At 40.7% G+C, this 16,672-nt stretch overlaps 1 protein-coding gene across 5 annotated transcripts in view; it reads left to right on the forward strand.

Moving 5' to 3' along the window:
- Positions 1-610: 610 nt before the first annotated feature.
- Positions 611-16,672, forward strand: part of RBBP6 (RB binding protein 6, ubiquitin ligase) — a 31,871-nt gene continuing 15,809 nt past the window's right edge. For 2 of the 5 annotated variants that reach the window (XM_084295869.1, XM_084295871.1), the window contains exons 1-5: positions 611-1,238; positions 8,695-8,794; positions 10,745-10,783; positions 11,440-11,476; positions 16,396-16,440. In XM_084295869.1, coding sequence (XP_084151995.1) covers positions 1,073-1,238; positions 8,695-8,794; positions 10,745-10,783; positions 11,440-11,476; positions 16,396-16,440 — 387 coding nt within the window. In that variant the 5' untranslated portion in view covers positions 611-1,072. Of the gene's footprint in view, positions 1,239-8,694; positions 8,795-10,744; positions 10,784-11,439; positions 11,477-11,570; positions 13,040-16,395; positions 16,441-16,672 lie in introns of those variants that run through there. The other 3 variants (XM_084295870.1, XM_084295873.1, XM_084295872.1) reach the window with 2 other exon arrangements.

Below are 16,672 nucleotides of genomic sequence, written 5' to 3' on the forward strand. Positions count from 1 at the left end.
TACTTAGAAATGTACCTGCTTTTAGGTTGGTTTGTTTCAGAGGGCACTGCACCGCCTGATACTCTGAAGTATCGGGTTTAAAGTACCAGGTATAAAGTTTGTCTGCAGAGACTGGGCTCCGGAGCATCAGGAACAACCCCGTGTGCAGTGAAGGACTGCACGTGCTGGAAGTTTGGTGATAAATGTGTTGGCTCCTGAACAGCGCAGAACGATGAACAAACGGGGTTAAACCCGTTAATAAAAACACGGCACCCACGGGAAGGGGATTAACAGCAGCTGGGCGGTTTGGTTCCATTTATAAGGAGGGACAGGAAAAGGGCGGGCGGGGCGTGTGAGGGACACGGCGCTGTGGGGCACACGGGAGGTGACACCAGGGGGTGGCTCCAGGGGGTGGCTCCGTGAGGCGCCGCCATTGCCGCCCCCCCACCCCCTTGGCCACCAACGGCCGCTCCGCTGGGGGGCGCGCGCAGCCCCTCGGGGAGGGCGTGGCGGCGGCGCCCACGTGACGCGGGCCGCGCGGCCGCTTTGTCATCCTGCGCTGCGTCACGTGGGGTGGGCGCGGCGTGCCGTTGCGCACGCGCAGTGCGGCGCCCGCGGCGGCCCGTGCGGTTGGCGGCCGGGAAACCCCTCGGAGGAGCGCCGAGGCGGGGGCGCCGCAGCCGCCATAGCGACCGGGCCGGGCCGGGCCGGGGGGCGCCGCCACCGCCACCGAGCGGGGCCGGGAGCGGAGCGCAGCGGGGCCGGGCCGAGCCGAGCAGCCGGGGGGGCGCCGCCGCGGCCCAGCTCGATCGCGAGGGCCGGAGTCGTCGCGGGGCGGGGGCGGGGGCCTGGCGGCGCCGCCGCCGCCATGGAGCGCTGAGGCCTCCGCCCGCCCAGCCCGGCCCAGGCCGCGCGGCCTGCCCATGGCGGAGCGGCGCGGGCCCTGAGCGCCGCCCGAGCCCAGCCGCCGCCGGCCGCCGCCGGCCCGCGCTGCCCGGCGCTGCGCAGCCCTGCCCCGCCTGGCCGCGGGGCCTCACCCGGCGTCAAGGCCGTGCCGCCGCCGTCCCGCAGCGGGCGCCGCCCGGCCCCAGCCATGTCGTGCGTGCACTACAAGTTCTCGTCCAAGCTCAACTATGACACGGTCACCTTCGACGGCCTCCACATCTCCCTGTGCGACCTCAAGCGCCAGATCATGGCCCGCGAGAAGCTGAAGGCGGCCGACTGCGACCTGCAGATCACCAACGCCCAGACCAAAGAAGGTGCGTGGGGCGCCGGGGCTCGGCCGGCTCCTGGCGGCGGGGGGCGAGCGGAGCGCGGCGGGGCCCAGCTCGGCAGCCGCGGCCCGGCTGGAGGCCGCTGCCCTGACAGCTCCGTGCGGGGCGAGGCGCGGGGGGGTGCGCGGTTGGTGGGCCCGCCTAGCGCCCAAACAAGTTTTGGGGTCGTGGGGTCCTTCCTACTCTTCTAGCTCAAACGGTAAGGGAACGCGGGAGGGCAGCTGCTCGTGGCAAACTTGCCAGATTTATTTGAAGTTTGATGGAGAAAACTGAAAGTGATAAAAATAGGGCAGATGGGTAATGTGTTTGAAGAAAAAAAGTGGGTTTGGTGACTTCCACATACTCCACCATACTGGAAAATCAGCGTTGTGGCTGTTGTGGGAACGGCTCACTCCCAATGTCTTCTGTTAAGAGGGTGTCTGTGACCATCAGCTTCGCAGACCTTTAAAACCATTTCACCCACAAGCGTGCTCTGTATGTAAACTATGCCTTGGAATTTCCTGTTAACGCAACCTGTTTTTTCATCAAAGACACTGTCATTCAAGTGCTATTGAGCATGGTGTCATCATTCACTTGTAACTCCTTTTTTCCTGGTTCCACGTGCTAACCGTGTTAGGACACTGGCGAAGGGTGATGGCTCTAATATGGTGCTCAGTCAGTGATGAGAGAGCTTTTGTCCTGCCTGGCATGATACTTTAGCTTATAGTGGTGATCTGCCATCTTTATAAGTTTGGATACGATTAAAGACTTTGGGATGTTGCTTCTCAGAAATAAAAAGAATTCTGAAGTGTTTTCATTTCTCAAACAGTAAACTTTTTTTTTTTTCCTGTTTGTCTTGTGCTTCTGTGATGCTTTTATAGCAAACTTTTCTTAAAAATGTGTATTAGTTTTTTTCCTTCTGCTGTTTCACAGAGTAAAATTCAAGTTGGGTAATATGTAGGTACACTGCAGTAACTGTAACTTCACCCCTAGCTTTTAAAATGATTGCACTTAAAGCTCACTGATTGTTTACAAATATTAAAAATATGTATTTTCAGGAGGATGTCTGTAAAGGGACTTAACAGCACAATGTTCAGGGGCTGTTGATGAATTTTGTTGTATTGCGTAACACATAGGTGGATACATTTCAGAAGTCCTGATTTTATATATTTTTTTTATAGTAGTATTGAATAAAATTGTCAGACCCTTTTGAAAAGTGTTTTATTTGTTTTAAGGGCTTTGCTACAGGAGGGTCTGGAAACTTTGTCTGCAGTTGCTAATGTGTTGTGAGTTTCACAAACACTAGGGGCTGATGGGCCAGCTGTCTGGAGTTGTAATGGTTGGGTCTGTGAGAAACGGCCTTAAAACCAGAGTGTTGGATGGTAACATTGTGATGGAGCCCAAGTACTACCCGGGGGGTGGGGGGGGAGGCCTATTAATAAAGATTTTTTTCTTCTTTTTAAATAGAATCCTCTGTAATAGCAAGTGAGGAGCAGAAAACAAAGTTATAGAAGGAAAAAAAAAATACTGCTAATTTATGCTCATAAATGTGTTCTTCAATAAAGTGTTACTAAAATTCTTAATATCAGTTCTACAAAGTATGTTGCCTTGTTCTCATGCCTGCCAGAATCTGGGGAAGAAAAAGTATCTGCCTCAGTAGGTTACAATGTTAAGTGCAATATTGCCTAAAGATGGAGTTAAAGCACATCTCTTAAAGAGCATCACGCATTTAAAGGCAGTAAGATCCTAAGATGCATTGCTCTTAGGCTGTTTTGTTGTTTGTTTTTTTTTTTTTTTAATAAATTCTAAACTTGGTGTATTAGCAGCACAGATACTTACTGAAGTTCTTGTAAGGGTGATTTCCACTTTAAAAAAAAAAAAAAAAAAAAGGAAGTTGGAAATTTCATTTCTTACTACTTGGATGGAGGTATTTAAACACACTGTTCAAATATAAAGTTAAAAAATAAACTAAATAGGACTTCTGCCTAAATGACATGTCTGGAATTCTTACATACGGCTGTAAAGCACTGGTTTCTTATGACTTCTGTCTGTGTAGGAGTTCTGACATGTTAAAATGGTATTGGAAGGAACAAAGTGAAACTTAGAAATGGTCTGCTGCTTCAGGTGTTTGGGAATACTCTCACCTTCCAAACTGCGGTAACTGCTACTTCTCATAATGGAATTCTAGTAATGGAGGGAATGCTATTGTAAGCTGAAAGTAAATAGGGACTTAAGTATCAATGGAAAAAATATGACCTGATGAACTCTTTTAGAGGCTGGGAAGGCAAAAAGGATGGTGGGAACCCATTTAAAAAAAAAAAAAGCCTGTTTTCAAGAATGAGTATTTAAACGTGACTCCTCTTCGTTTGATCTGAATTTGATCACCGTCTTTCACAATAGATATTCTCACAACATCCGCATTTTTTGTGGAAAAACTGCAAGCTTTAGAACTCCTGTTTCTTGAATAGTCTTTTTCTGCCCTAAAGCATTCTGACTCAAAAACACTTGGAGAAGGTATAAGGAAAACATTCTTATCTGGCAGAATACATTTTAAAAATGATTGACTCTGAACTGCTTGTGGTGAGATGAATAGTTTTAGGGAAGAACAGTGTTTTTAAAAGACTCTCTTGAACTGGGGACTTGCATGAGTTCGTTGTTGCAGCCTGCACTTGACTGCTTTAGTAATGCCCAATGTGATGTCTTAAAACTCATGCTAACTCCAAAATCACTTGATCTCGCTGCTGGTGTGCCTGCTGAAAGGTCAACAGTATGCAAACTTAGCACTTCAGATAAGACATTTAAGCAACTTTTAAACCTCGTCCTTACCTCCTTTAAACCTCGTACAAGTTTATATTGCAGTGCTAGTATCAGGGATTGCTTTGGTTACACCTCAGTGCAATTAATTCTTGGGCTGCCACACAGTGTTATTATGCAGAGCCTTCAGAAAAGATGTGGAGTTCCCGGTTTCCCTGGTGAAGCTGAGTGTAAGTTGTGTATCTACTCAAAAACTGCTGAGGAGTTTGGACGCAGTGCCAGTCTGGGAGCCAGCTGCTTGAACTCTGCCACCAGCAGGTTTGGGATCCATCCTTCTTGGGAGTGTGGATGCAGCTAGAATATTGTCCCTTTGCCAAGCACTTAAGGCAGGCTCAGTTGGGTCGATCTTCACCTTGTCTCCAGCATTGCTTCCACTTCCACCAGGCACAGGCTGAAGTGACACACGATGGCATTAAGGCTTCAGACACTGGTGTGGTCAGATTAATGGCTGAAAGTTTGTTAGATTTTGTCAGCTCATCCTTTCAAGACCATAATGACCCAAACGAAAGATCTGTGAGCCATTTGGGCTACTGAACTAGCTAATTTAGGAAATGATGGTGTGCCAGTGGTAGCTGAGATTGGGGATACCTATTTTGGTGGAAGCTAAACACCTAGAAATAGTAGTCCACCCCATTAGTAAGGGTGTGTTGAGGCAGGGCTTTCAGTGCCAGCTGCAGAGCTCGTTTTGCTTGCTGTAAAGTGTGCAAATGAGTGTTGATAAGAACAGAGTTAAAAATGAGATGAGGGAACATATCTTAAGTGCTATGGAGAAAAGGCATTCTTGGGAGTTGCACTGTTTTCTGGTAGAGACAATCTTGAACATTGCTGGTGGTTGTCATCTTTAACTCTTCACATCCTTCCACCAAAGGTAAATTGTCTCATTACTAAGTAAAGCTGAGATGCCTAACAAAAGTGGTTTCGCCTACAGGGTTGCTTTCTGATGATGGTTTTGAAGAGCATCTGTACTTTATCCAGGTGAAAATACATCTCTACGTAGTACTCAAAAGATGCTTTTTGCAGTCCTGTCAGACTCAACATGGTGATCAAAACAGGCCATAAAATCCAGAATGAACTTTTTAGAGTAGCTTGTTTATAGTATACATTTGATGCAAATTCTGAAAGTCTGATGGCTTTAATAATTTTATACTATTTTTGCAGGAAGGTTGCAGACATGCAGGTTTTGAATTGAGATTTCTACATAGGTATGAGGCAGCAAATCAGTTATTTTTTTTTAAGCTTGTTTGCCTCCATTCCTTGAAATGTTTCTTTCCCTGTCTCTTTCAAGTAGACGATCTTCTTACAAGAGATACAGCAATTTTTACACTGTTGCACCTCTTCTGCTTAATGTAACATCCATTTTGCCTTTGTTTTTGCAAGCTTTCTGTACTAATCGAATCCATATTTTTAATCACAGGTCAGGCTGACGAAAGCCCCGTAGCCAGTTGCTGGCTGGCACCATCAGTAGAACAAGTTTTGTGCCGTCAGGGAATAGGCATCAACAGAACGGTCACCTCCTGCTTTGCTGAACGCTTCTGCTCGAGCTCTGCTTGGACAAGTGTGAAAAGTGGCCTTGTTGAGCGTGATCTCACCGCTCCTTTTGCAGATGTCCCGTCACGTGGGGGGGCAGGGGTTGCAGAGTGACACTATTTTGCAGATCCTGGGGGTTGCCAAGCCCATGGGGAGCAAGCTTCTGCTGGGAGATGCCAGTTTAGTCTTAGAGCTGTTAGACCAAGCTGGCGTCTGTTAAAATTCAAATTAGGCAAACAAGTTTCCAGAGACTTCGAGAATAGCTCTTCAGCTTTAGCCCTCATCCGACTTTAAACGACATTAAGTTTTTACTTTGCATTGTTTTATTTCACTTTTATTAGAATTTCATCACCAAAATGCATTCAAATAGTTAAGGCAAAGGACAAATAAATGTAGTAAAGCCTGGAACGGGGTCCTCTCACAGAAGTAACTCAGCTATTCACTCTCCTGTATATAATCACTCTTCCACAAATTCTCTGTCATGAGCAAATTGGACAGTATTAATTGCTAAATACCAATAAGCGTCCTATACAAATAAAGTCTTTCCTGCACGAGGAATTACTGCTCTTCTGTTGATCAGTTTAAATATGTAATAAAAGCACAGATTAACATTTAAAGGAAATTCATTCTTACGTCATTTTGTTCCCGGGTGGATGGAGCTTTCTTCAATGCACACAACATACAGACTGAAAGCAAGGAAATTTATGTATGCACACGAGGACAGCTTACTCAGAAGGCAAATGTTAATGCATCTCTTCTAAGGGTCAATAGATTTTCACAAAATGCTAAAAGAGGACTTCTTCATCTATACCATGGACACTACAGATACGCTTGTTTGAATTGGCCTGTCTGCAAGCTTGTTTAATTTGTGAATAAATCTCTTGGCTATAGGGGACAATAGTTTACAGACCCAGCAGACTGATAGTGGGAACAGAAACAAAGCTTATTTTCACTGTTGAGGAAGAACAGACATTTTTAAAAATGCACAAGTTTTCTAATAAAAGCATAAGTTCTCAAAGGAAAAACGTGTCTGTTTGGAATAGTTACTGCTGTCGTAATCTGGTATGAAAGTGCAACAATTCTATTTTTTAATTATGAGCCTGAGAATAGTAGATAAAAATTTCAAAAACAGCTCCTTGTAATATCCCTTGTCTACAGTTGTGTCATGCACAAACAAAACAGTATCTCTCCTCTGTTTCTTTCAGCTGATGTCCAGGCAGATGCAGCTGGGCAAGTCAGCTGTTCTCATGTTTACAGTGTAGGAGAGGTGCCAGTTGTAACCTTCTGCAGGACTCCCAAGTTCTGCGTGCGGTACAGGCATAGCAAACTCCTATGTGCTTGTGGAGCCGCTGTTGCTTATCCTAGAGCTCTGAAGTCTTTGTCCAGTGGCTTATTTTCTAGACCAGCAAGAATGCTGGACGTGACATCATACAGCAGGTAGAAACAGCTGCTTGGGAGCTGCAGCTCACCTGATCTCTCAGTTGCTTATCTAGGTTTCAGTATTCCTTGACCATCTCCAAAAAGTCTTATTGCAGGCCTTTCTTGACAGCTAACTTTGTAATGGTTAGGTTTTCCTTTTGAGAAGAGCACCAGGGGTTGTTTCAGGATATATGACTTCTGTAAAAGCTCCTGTTTGCATGGATTTCCTTAGGAACTGTTTTCTCACGCAATTCTAAACTGCCGTGAAGTTCAGAGGAAGTCTGCTGTTTGGTTCCCGTGGGGAAGATCAGGAATTAGTTTCAGCTAAAAGATTTCTCAGTTTTGTGTAGAAGCATTTTGTCGTCTGGAAATAGAAGTCACATTTTGATTTCAGTGTTGAAATGATTGTCTGGTAGGTGTGTTTCAGTTCAAAGGAGACTTGTCTCTAGGAAAAACATTCTGAAAAATGGAGCATAAATTGTCAAATATTCTTATTTTGTGTTTGATCACTGGGAAAAGTACCCTGACAGTGCGTGACTAGATACATGGTGTCTTTGGTTTTCACACCATGGTTCTGATTCAGTCTGCAAAGGTAAGGGCTTTTAGTATTTAAAACTGTAGATCGGTTATAGGGACTGGCTGCTGATAGTGCTTCAAAATCGGCATATCTGACTTGTGGAAGTACAATGGAAAAGCCTTTCTAATAGAGAGATCTGCGTGTTTCAAGCTGACTCGGTGTCTCGGGGAGCTGGGGGGGGCATCCTATGTAAAAGGTCAAAAGGTTTTCTCCTTTTCAAAAGAGCAACATGATGTGAACCAAGGTAAAGCATGGATAGCTTCAGGCACACTGTTTTCTAAAAGCTTTTTGAAATCTGCCTTTGTAAGTCATTTTGAGTTATTTTGCTCTGCAGAAAGTGACTGGAAAGATTTCACCCCTTTGTAGTTAATTCTAGCCAGGTAATAAGCTTAAGAGGAGCTGCGCTACTTTCATTTGAGCCAATTCTGGCCTGTTTGTGAAAGCAAGCTAAAATAAAAAGCCACAAAGATTGTGTGAGAAAGTATCTAGCAATGCCAGTTTAGTTTCCACTTAAATTTAAAGCACTGAGTAGCTGAAAAGCCTGGTGGCTGTTGATTAATTAAGCTCCAAGAAATGGACAGAGTTGGCAAGTTCTCTTCTCCTGTGTTCTGTCTCAACCACTAGCAGCAGAAGTGAATTGGGTTTAGTTATCAACTCTGAAAGCAATGGCTGAAAGTTTTCAAGCTTTAGTTAAGTCCCCGTGTCGTTACAGGGCAAGCTAATTGGGCTTAAGAATTTGGTTTATGACTGTGCTGTGGTTTCTTTTTCTCTAAAACTATTATAGCCAGTTAGAAGTAAAAGCAATTTAATCAAGGACAGGAAAGAACCTCATGTATTAGCAGGGACTCCCCTTAAGTGACCTTTGAGACAATTTTGCTGTTGGTATTCAGACTAGTTAAAAAAAAAAAAATCACGAAACCCATGATCTTGCTGCTTATGTTTGATTATAAATGTAAAGACATTTTTTGAAGTGGACTGTTACTTCAAGACAAAGTACAGTGTCACGTGTAAAATTCCACTTTTATATCTGTACAGGGGTGCTCAGAAGTGCTGTCTAATTACATATTAATGTGCATTCTTATTGCTAATCTTTTTCTGTGTTTGTGGTGTGTTTGTTTTTTTTAGAATACACAGACGATAATGCCCTGATTCCTAAGAACTCGTCAGTAATTGTTAGAAGAATCCCTATTGGAGGAGTTAAAGCTACCAGCAAAACATACGTTATGTAAGTATCCATAAAGCACTGCATTCTTTGTGAGCGTGTTCTTATTTTTTGATTAATCTTAGTTTGTGAGAGGCATTCAGATTGTGTATTTCTTGTAAAAGCTGCTGTTAGTTTTTGTTGCAATGGGGTAGATTTTCATATATCTGTCCCAAAATGGACTAATATTTTTAGATCTACTAGGGCATTGGGTTCAAACTCCCGCAGTGGTAACTCTTAACATCCGTTCTATTGGCTTCTCGGGGGAGGTCATTTTCTGATACCTGAGATCTGAACGGGTTTAGATCCTGTTTCCTCTACAAGAGGAGATCCCTTAGTGTACATATTGCTCTTCTTTGTTTTACAGTTGACACAAATACGCATGGTGCTGTGAATTTATAATTTGTTCCCATTTCAGTAGAGTCTCCTTCTCAGTGTGTGAATTTCTTGCATTTTTGGTCTGGGGATGTGGCAGTATTCTTATGGCCCAAACCTGCTATTTTTGCATACTAGCAATAGAGGAAGGAGCAAGGGTTGCCATTTGGGGAGCCATGCAAACAAAAAGTCTCATACATAAGTGATTTTTGTTAGCTTCTTAAAGACAAGGGTTGTTTAAGGCAAGGGAGAAAAGAACAACATCCTTAAGTTTATTGCCTTTTGTGTCTGTACTGTGAAGGCATAGCTAAAGCTTTCCTTACTTGAAACTCAGTAAGCAGTTCAGCACGCTACCATTCCTAGTTATCTTTCTGTTTCACCCTAAGCTGGAATCTGTGCTCCAGGTTTTCATCTGTATTCCTAGCATTCATGAAGAACAGAGAATCACATGTATTGGTTAAAATTAGACATTCAAATGCATTCCTGACTACAGGATTCGTGCTGTCGTTCATTTATTCGTACAATCCAGTTCTGCAGCAGCCACATTAGTGTTGTTTGAATGGCTTTCTTTTCCAACCTCCTTAAAGATATGCCCCTCCACCACAACTGGTGAACGTTATTGGTTTGTGGTTTTGCTATGCCTTTTTCATGTTGGTTCTCGATAAGTAAGGTGTACTGATGAGTTACAGTACTAACAAACAGTACAGCAGCACCCTGGTACCCATGAAGCATTTGCATGCAAAAAAGTTGAGTTTGTGTGGCTCTGCACATGAACTTAAGCACATTGCTGCTGTAAGTAGTTGTAGTGCTTTCAGGCTCTACCTAGCAATTCTAGACCCCACATTTTTGTGCTTAGAAGCATTGCCTTGTCTTAGGGCTTAATTTATGTACGTATGCTTAGTGCTGTCTTGTCAGTGCATCCTCCATCTCTGGTTGGATGGCACCCTCTCCTGGTATTGTAATGCGGTTGTAAAATTAGAGGATAGATGCTGCCAGCATCAAAGATTAATTAAATACCTGTATGTGGGGATAAAGAATTGCGCTGCCATTTTAACATTGGAAATTAAGCAGGCAGATGAGCTTTCTGTCCCTAGCTTGGAAATATTACAGAAACAAGTGGTGGAGTAGTTAACGTTTAGGAATTCTGAGTGTATGCTGCAACGGTGGAGAGGCCTCCAAAATACGTTAACTCCTCTTGTAGTATGTTCCTCAAGGTAAAAATATGAAGAAACCATTGTGTGGTAATCTAAAGCGTTTCCTTATACTTCCTCATCTTCAGGGAGTACGCGGCTCTAACTGTGAGCCTAGTGGTTTTCTAGCAGTGGCAGGAAACACAAGCCTTTCAATTTGTACAAATTCCGCAGCAGCCTTTAATTGCCTCTGCTCATGGGACGCTAGGGATGATGTATGAATTGTTTGTTAACTATATCAGTGGTTGCATGCCTGATTCATGAGTAGCATGCAGATACAGATCAATCAGTATGTGGAATCTCGGCAAGTTTTCAAATGTGCTAAAGAAATAGTTCCTAAAATACTGTAGCATTTTCAAGATTATTTTAAAGCAAATTATGGCAATTAAGACCTTTTTTTCTGTCACAGGACTCCTAAATCGCACAAAATCCTAGAAACTGCTTTCAGGTGACATTTCTACTACTATTTTTAGTCAATGTAGCATATGTAACACGTTTAATATTTTGGCACTTTCATGGCTAAATATAGTAGATATCTGAACACAGTGCTTGGGCTTCCACAAAGAAACACAGCTCTAAAGACTATGCTGCTGTCATTTTTATTTTTTTCCTTCCTTTATCAGATGACTGGTTTTTTGTTTTGGTTTCCCACTTGTACTTCAGAGTGTCTAGACTATCACTGTTCTTTCTTAGAAATTAAAGTATTGTATCTGGTACCTAATTGTAATGCTAAGGATATACAGATTGGCTAAAGCTAGCTTCATGCTTAGAACATTGATTAAGAACACAAAACTGTAGTAGAGACTTCATATTTTTGCTCCTGATACAGCAGAGACAAAATACCTGAGGACTTGTGCTTGCACTGTTGTGTTCTGTATTTGTAAATCTTAAAATAATATTTAACAAAGTAGAAATGAGATTTTTTTTAGTTGCACTGAATGTACCGAGGGAGAACAGTTTATGTATGTGAATAAATTTCTACATTCTCTAGACTACCAGAACATAATGTTATGAGGCTCAGGTTTTATAACCTGTTTTCACTGCTTATATGTTGGATACAAGTGCTTTCTGTTAAATTCTGATCACCTTTATTTCTTCTTTTAGAAGTCGAACTGAACCAGTGAGTGGAACATCAAAAGCAGTATGTAAAAACACAATCTCACACTTTTTTCTACACACTGCACTTAATTATAAACAATGTAGCCTTGCATTAATTTTCCAAGTATTAACTTAATATATTTTCCAGCAAAACATAGTATATGTTGTAAATACAATGTATTTGATCCAGCATAGTAAAAACTGAGTAATGCCATCATTTGCACAGTTCTAATGTGAATATTGGTATTTGTGCCTAGTAATGCGTTGTATTTCATATTGAATATGCTAGAATATTTCCTGTATGACTTTGTGTTGTACAGATACTGTATGATCATTTTTAGATCATGTAGGTTTGAGGTTTGCACAATTGAACATGGTGCCATGTTCTACATCTGTCTGTCTATAGCTAGTAATATGTATGTTTGTATAGGTTGTTGTGTGCTTTTTGTTTCTTGCAATAAAAATGTTTGGAGTGTATTTTTTGCCATTTTCACATTGTATCACTTAGCTTTCGTTTTTAAATACTTTTTTGCCTAATGGTTTTTGAAAATGTTATCAAAAACCACTGAGAAACCATTATTGTTAAACTCGATATTGTTTCTTATTTCTGACTTGGGGGTTCAAACAAATACCAAAACCAGCATATTCCGTACAATTTCTGAGGACATTTCTGTGCAGCTAAATAACTCCTTTTTGTGTCCTTAAGCACTCAAGTATTTATTCCTAAAACTGAAATTGAAGTGATATTGTTTGGGCCCCTCAGAGTACATAAATGTCTTGAAAAGATGTGAAGACATGAATTTGAATATCATTGCTACACAAAGTGGTATTCTAAAGTTCTGTGTTTGGTCCTTTTGCTTTATCTAACGAAACAGTTTAGTTTAATAGTTTGACTGCAAGCGAAAATATCTAAAACCTGGTATAAAATTTTTGGCACAAGGTTAGAGCCTGGTGCATTTGTGGGTAAACTCCATGTCATCTTTCTTAACTTTCGTCTGCACTGTATTTTTGGATCTGGGTGGCTTCAGGGTTGGATGCTGCTTTAACTTCCCAAAGGTTAAGCCTCTCTTTAGTATACCACCATTTTGAATTTCCCTTTGGAAAAGGGGGCAGCATTTTAATTCAGGCTTGAAAACACACTGTTACTCTGCTGCTAAAATATAGATAAGTACATGAGGAAATACTTGATTGGTAATGGTCTTAGATACTGATTTGCAACTTGGGTCAAATATTATGTATAACTACGGATTTCAAAATAGTTCTTACAGTATAAAAATTACTACTTGGTGTTTTTTATTTTTCATCTTTATTTTAAGTATAACTGCTTTTTCTTCACTAGAATGGTGTGAGGCATTACACTAACCCTGGATCATTGGATCTGATCACTCATTAAGCTGTTAGGATAACTTAATCTAGAAATTCATGAACTCTGTGTCTGCATTCTGTGAAGAATGCAGCCTCTGGTTCCCATGGAGTGGTGTGCAATCAACCTCAGATGAAAACCTTTTTTAAATGTAGGTCTGCAAAGACTTAAATCTGAATCTGACATCTGTAATTCTACCGCTGATTGGTTCGAATTCCTTTTTCGACATGAATGCCTCCCATTGTGAGTTCAAGTTAGTTTAACTGGCCCAGTGACCCTAGTAGTTAATGTAATGCATTTGTGTAAAGCACGTTTATAGTATTTGATCTAATTCAGATGGGTTTTTATTTCTTGAAAACAGTTATTTTCCTTTTTGTTTACTAGCATGTGTATAAACACAAATCACATGTTCATAAATAAAGTTAACATTCTTTTAGCCTTGTGTGTTCCCTGGCATGTCTGTATTACATTTTTAAGTAGCATCTGACCATAAGTTAACATAGACGTCTCAAAAAATAAAGAGAGAAAAAAATGGGGAAAAAAAAAGTATCTGCAGTGGTGGGGGGAAGACTTAGTGTTAGTTAGAACAGATTAAAGCTCTAAAGTGGAAGAGCAAAAATATTCCCCTCTTGTTTGCTCTGACTACCTGAGTTGGGCTGTGGGTAGGCATAGGGAGGGTGGAAACCTCCTCGGAACTCTCTACAAGTCTTACATTTGTATGGAGGTGGATGGGTACTTAGATACGAAAATTAAAGATTACTTTAAAAACACTGCAGAGTCAGGCACTCCTAGTGTTGGAAGCACAGTGAGATTTACTTCTAAAGCCAGCTCAGATCTTGGTCTAAAGTTTTTGTTTGTTTTTAAATATCTGTATTTCTGTGTGTATTTCAAAGTAGAGACAGCATCTTAGTGTGGTACGGATAAATTACTGGAAAGCTCAGCAAGTACTGTTAAACAGTAATGCCTAAGCAGCAAAGTTAAAGTGAGTAAGAAAAACAAAAAGGATGCACAAAAGCTTATGGCTTGAACATTTTTTCATTGTCTTTCTCTTTTATGTTAGCTGTTATTTTATGCTTCCAAATTTGTGGTGGTGTCCTATTGTTATTACAGCCAATCAAGGAAGTGGATCCTTTTTGTTTTAGCATTAGTATTTCAACAACTGCAAGCATCTCTATTTATCCTTAGAGTCTGCATAAACGCACAGTTGTGTCCCTTGTTTCAGCGCCACTGAATGCAACTGCGATCCTTCCTGGCAGGATTTTCAGTTTAGCTAAGATCTCAGGTTTTAGGAAACCACTATGATTTGGATATACCACACTAGCAGCAAAACTAGCCTTTTCCCTATTTTCTGTCCCAGTTTCTGCTTGCTGTTTTTTAGCTTCTGTTGAATCTTCTGTATGAAATGAGAGTTCATACATTCGGCTCGCAGATCTGTTTTCTTTCTCTGATTCTTCTGCAGGATTATCTTAGGGCTGTGTGCTAGATTCCTGGAGATTTTGTTTCTACTTCACTAATTTGAGGGACTGGCAGGACTACTTCAATGGAAACATAAAGATTAAAAAAAAATGAAATAAAAATGAAAAGAATGCAGGATCATTGGAAGATGGCCATTGGGCAGGCTTACTCAATAGTGCATTGTTTATTTGCTGCTTTTGGTACCAGTTTGGTAGAAATGAGTGCCATCATCTCCTTTAAGAAATTAGACTGTTGCCTGCAGGCCAAACAATACTGTTTCCTAATAAAATATAAACACTAATTAACATTTTATTAATTGTTTTGTTTCGGTAACTGGTCAATACTAGACTGTTTAATATCTCATTAGATTGCTAGGCTCCAATCAATAACTTCCCCAATATTGTAGCTGCCTCTGAAAACACACAAAATGGCAGCAGTTGTGCCTCCCTTGAGAGACCTCTTTTTTCCACACGTAAAGGAGTGACATACGGAGTGTACAGCCACACGATACTTAATCAGACATCCTTGTAAACATAGCTAAGTACAAAATCTTCTGAAAAGAATGGAAGTTGAGTCTTCTGGTAAGAGTTGCAGTGGAAAAAAGCTCTCTTACTCCAGATCTAGGTCTTTTCAAGGGCACAACTTAAAAATATGTTCAGATAGTAATACAGTAATGTTCATGTGCTTTCCCAAACATACAGAGAAGGAAAGATTAACTAAAACCAGTGCGTTACTGGAGTAAGGAAACATCTGCAGGTAGATATTTTTTCCCCTACAGTCTGCTAAAGCTAATGCCTCGAGTTCTTCCACCATGTTAGTAGAGGACAAGAGTGTTGGCTTTTTTTGGTGTTTTTTTTTTTTTGTTTTTGTTTTTTTTTTTCAGGGAAGGGTTACTAATCTCTTTTCTGATCAATTTTGTGATCTCTTGAGGAGAGTCGTTCAATTTACATTCTGAAATTTTATTCTACTTTTTTTTTTTAAACAACTTATAATAAGCAGAATTTGGAATGTCTTTCTGATAATGTTAACTGGTGTAAGCTTACTGCTGCCTGTGGCATAATTCAACAATTCACAATACTGGAAAAGGAAAGGGAGTTATCGTTTTCAGTTGTGGCAAAACTACACACTTCAGTGTTGGTTCTCAATAAATGCTGCAGTCCGTTGTTAGCCTGTGGCCTTAAGAGCTCCTTCCTGCAAGCTGGTCCTGTAGGTAGCTGAGGGCGAGGAGAGTGGTTGCAATAGAAAAGCTATGACAGGATTATGTTCTGAATCCATCTTTCATTACCAGTAATACGCTTGATGCTTTCTTGCTTTTGTGTATTTAGTACTAGGCTGCCATTTGAAAACTATTTTTGATCTGATAGCAAGGAGAATACTGAATACTCACACCTTCCAAATTAATTCATAGTATGTAGTCTAATAATAAATAACGATAGACATTAGTTTTCTCATTTTTATAGACCACTTTATCATGGTAAACACCTGAATTTCAATGATTTTAGCAAGTTTGTTTTTTTTTATCTAGGCAAAGTGATGGGTTGTTTTTATGACTGCTGTTTTGGATTGGTATTTTTATTAGGGTTTTGTGGGGTGTGGTGAGTTTGGCATTTTTAAATGACGTGAGGGGCAGAGTTTATGGTTCAGAGCTAATATGCCTGTGCTTTATTTTCACAGGCAGCTACTGTGTTCACAAAAACATAACCATGTGCATTTAAAAATGATTAAACATTAAGTAATTAATTTACAAATTACACTAAAAATAAGTTTCCTGTAGTGATGCTTCTTTCTCAAATATTTTTTTTTGAAAAAAAAAAACTTTTTAGCAGAAAATTGAGTTTCCTTACCCCTTTGACTTTTATGCAGCTGTGAGCATTTGACAAAATTCCCTCAGAGATACTCTTGAGCAATAGGTTGATCTCAGTTGGTTTGGTTGTTCTAGTTTCTTCTCGTTAACCATATAGACACTCTTAAACTCTTGTAGGTCTGGACTTTGTTTTGAACAAATACAAATTACACTAGGTTAAAAATGCCTCTTCCAGAGAGACACAGATGATATAGTGCAGACTTTCAGACTACAGTAGAGGTTAACTGTTGCTATGTTTTGATTGTAGAACTTGAATATGTGTTTAATTTTTTGTGAACAGATTGATGACTCTTCTGCATCTATTTCTCTGGCCCAGCTTACTAAGGTATATATATATATTCTTGTCAAATATTTACCAAAAAAAAAGTGTTTGCTTCCTATTTTAAATCTTATATTGTGATCTATAGCTGGCTTACTGTTGTAATTTGAAAAAAAAAAAAAAAAAAAAAAAAAAAACTTTAGTTTTTAATAAGTTAAAGTATTTATCTTAACTTTAAAATGTGTGTAAAATTTGATACTATCCTGTAAAGAGTAGTTCCCAGTTTGGGAAGATTGAA

The sequence above is a fragment of the Netta rufina genome, assembly GCF_964035555.1.
Source record: "Netta rufina genome assembly, chromosome: 15".
NCBI classification, from domain to species: Eukaryota; Metazoa; Chordata; class Aves; order Anseriformes; family Anatidae; genus Netta; species Netta rufina.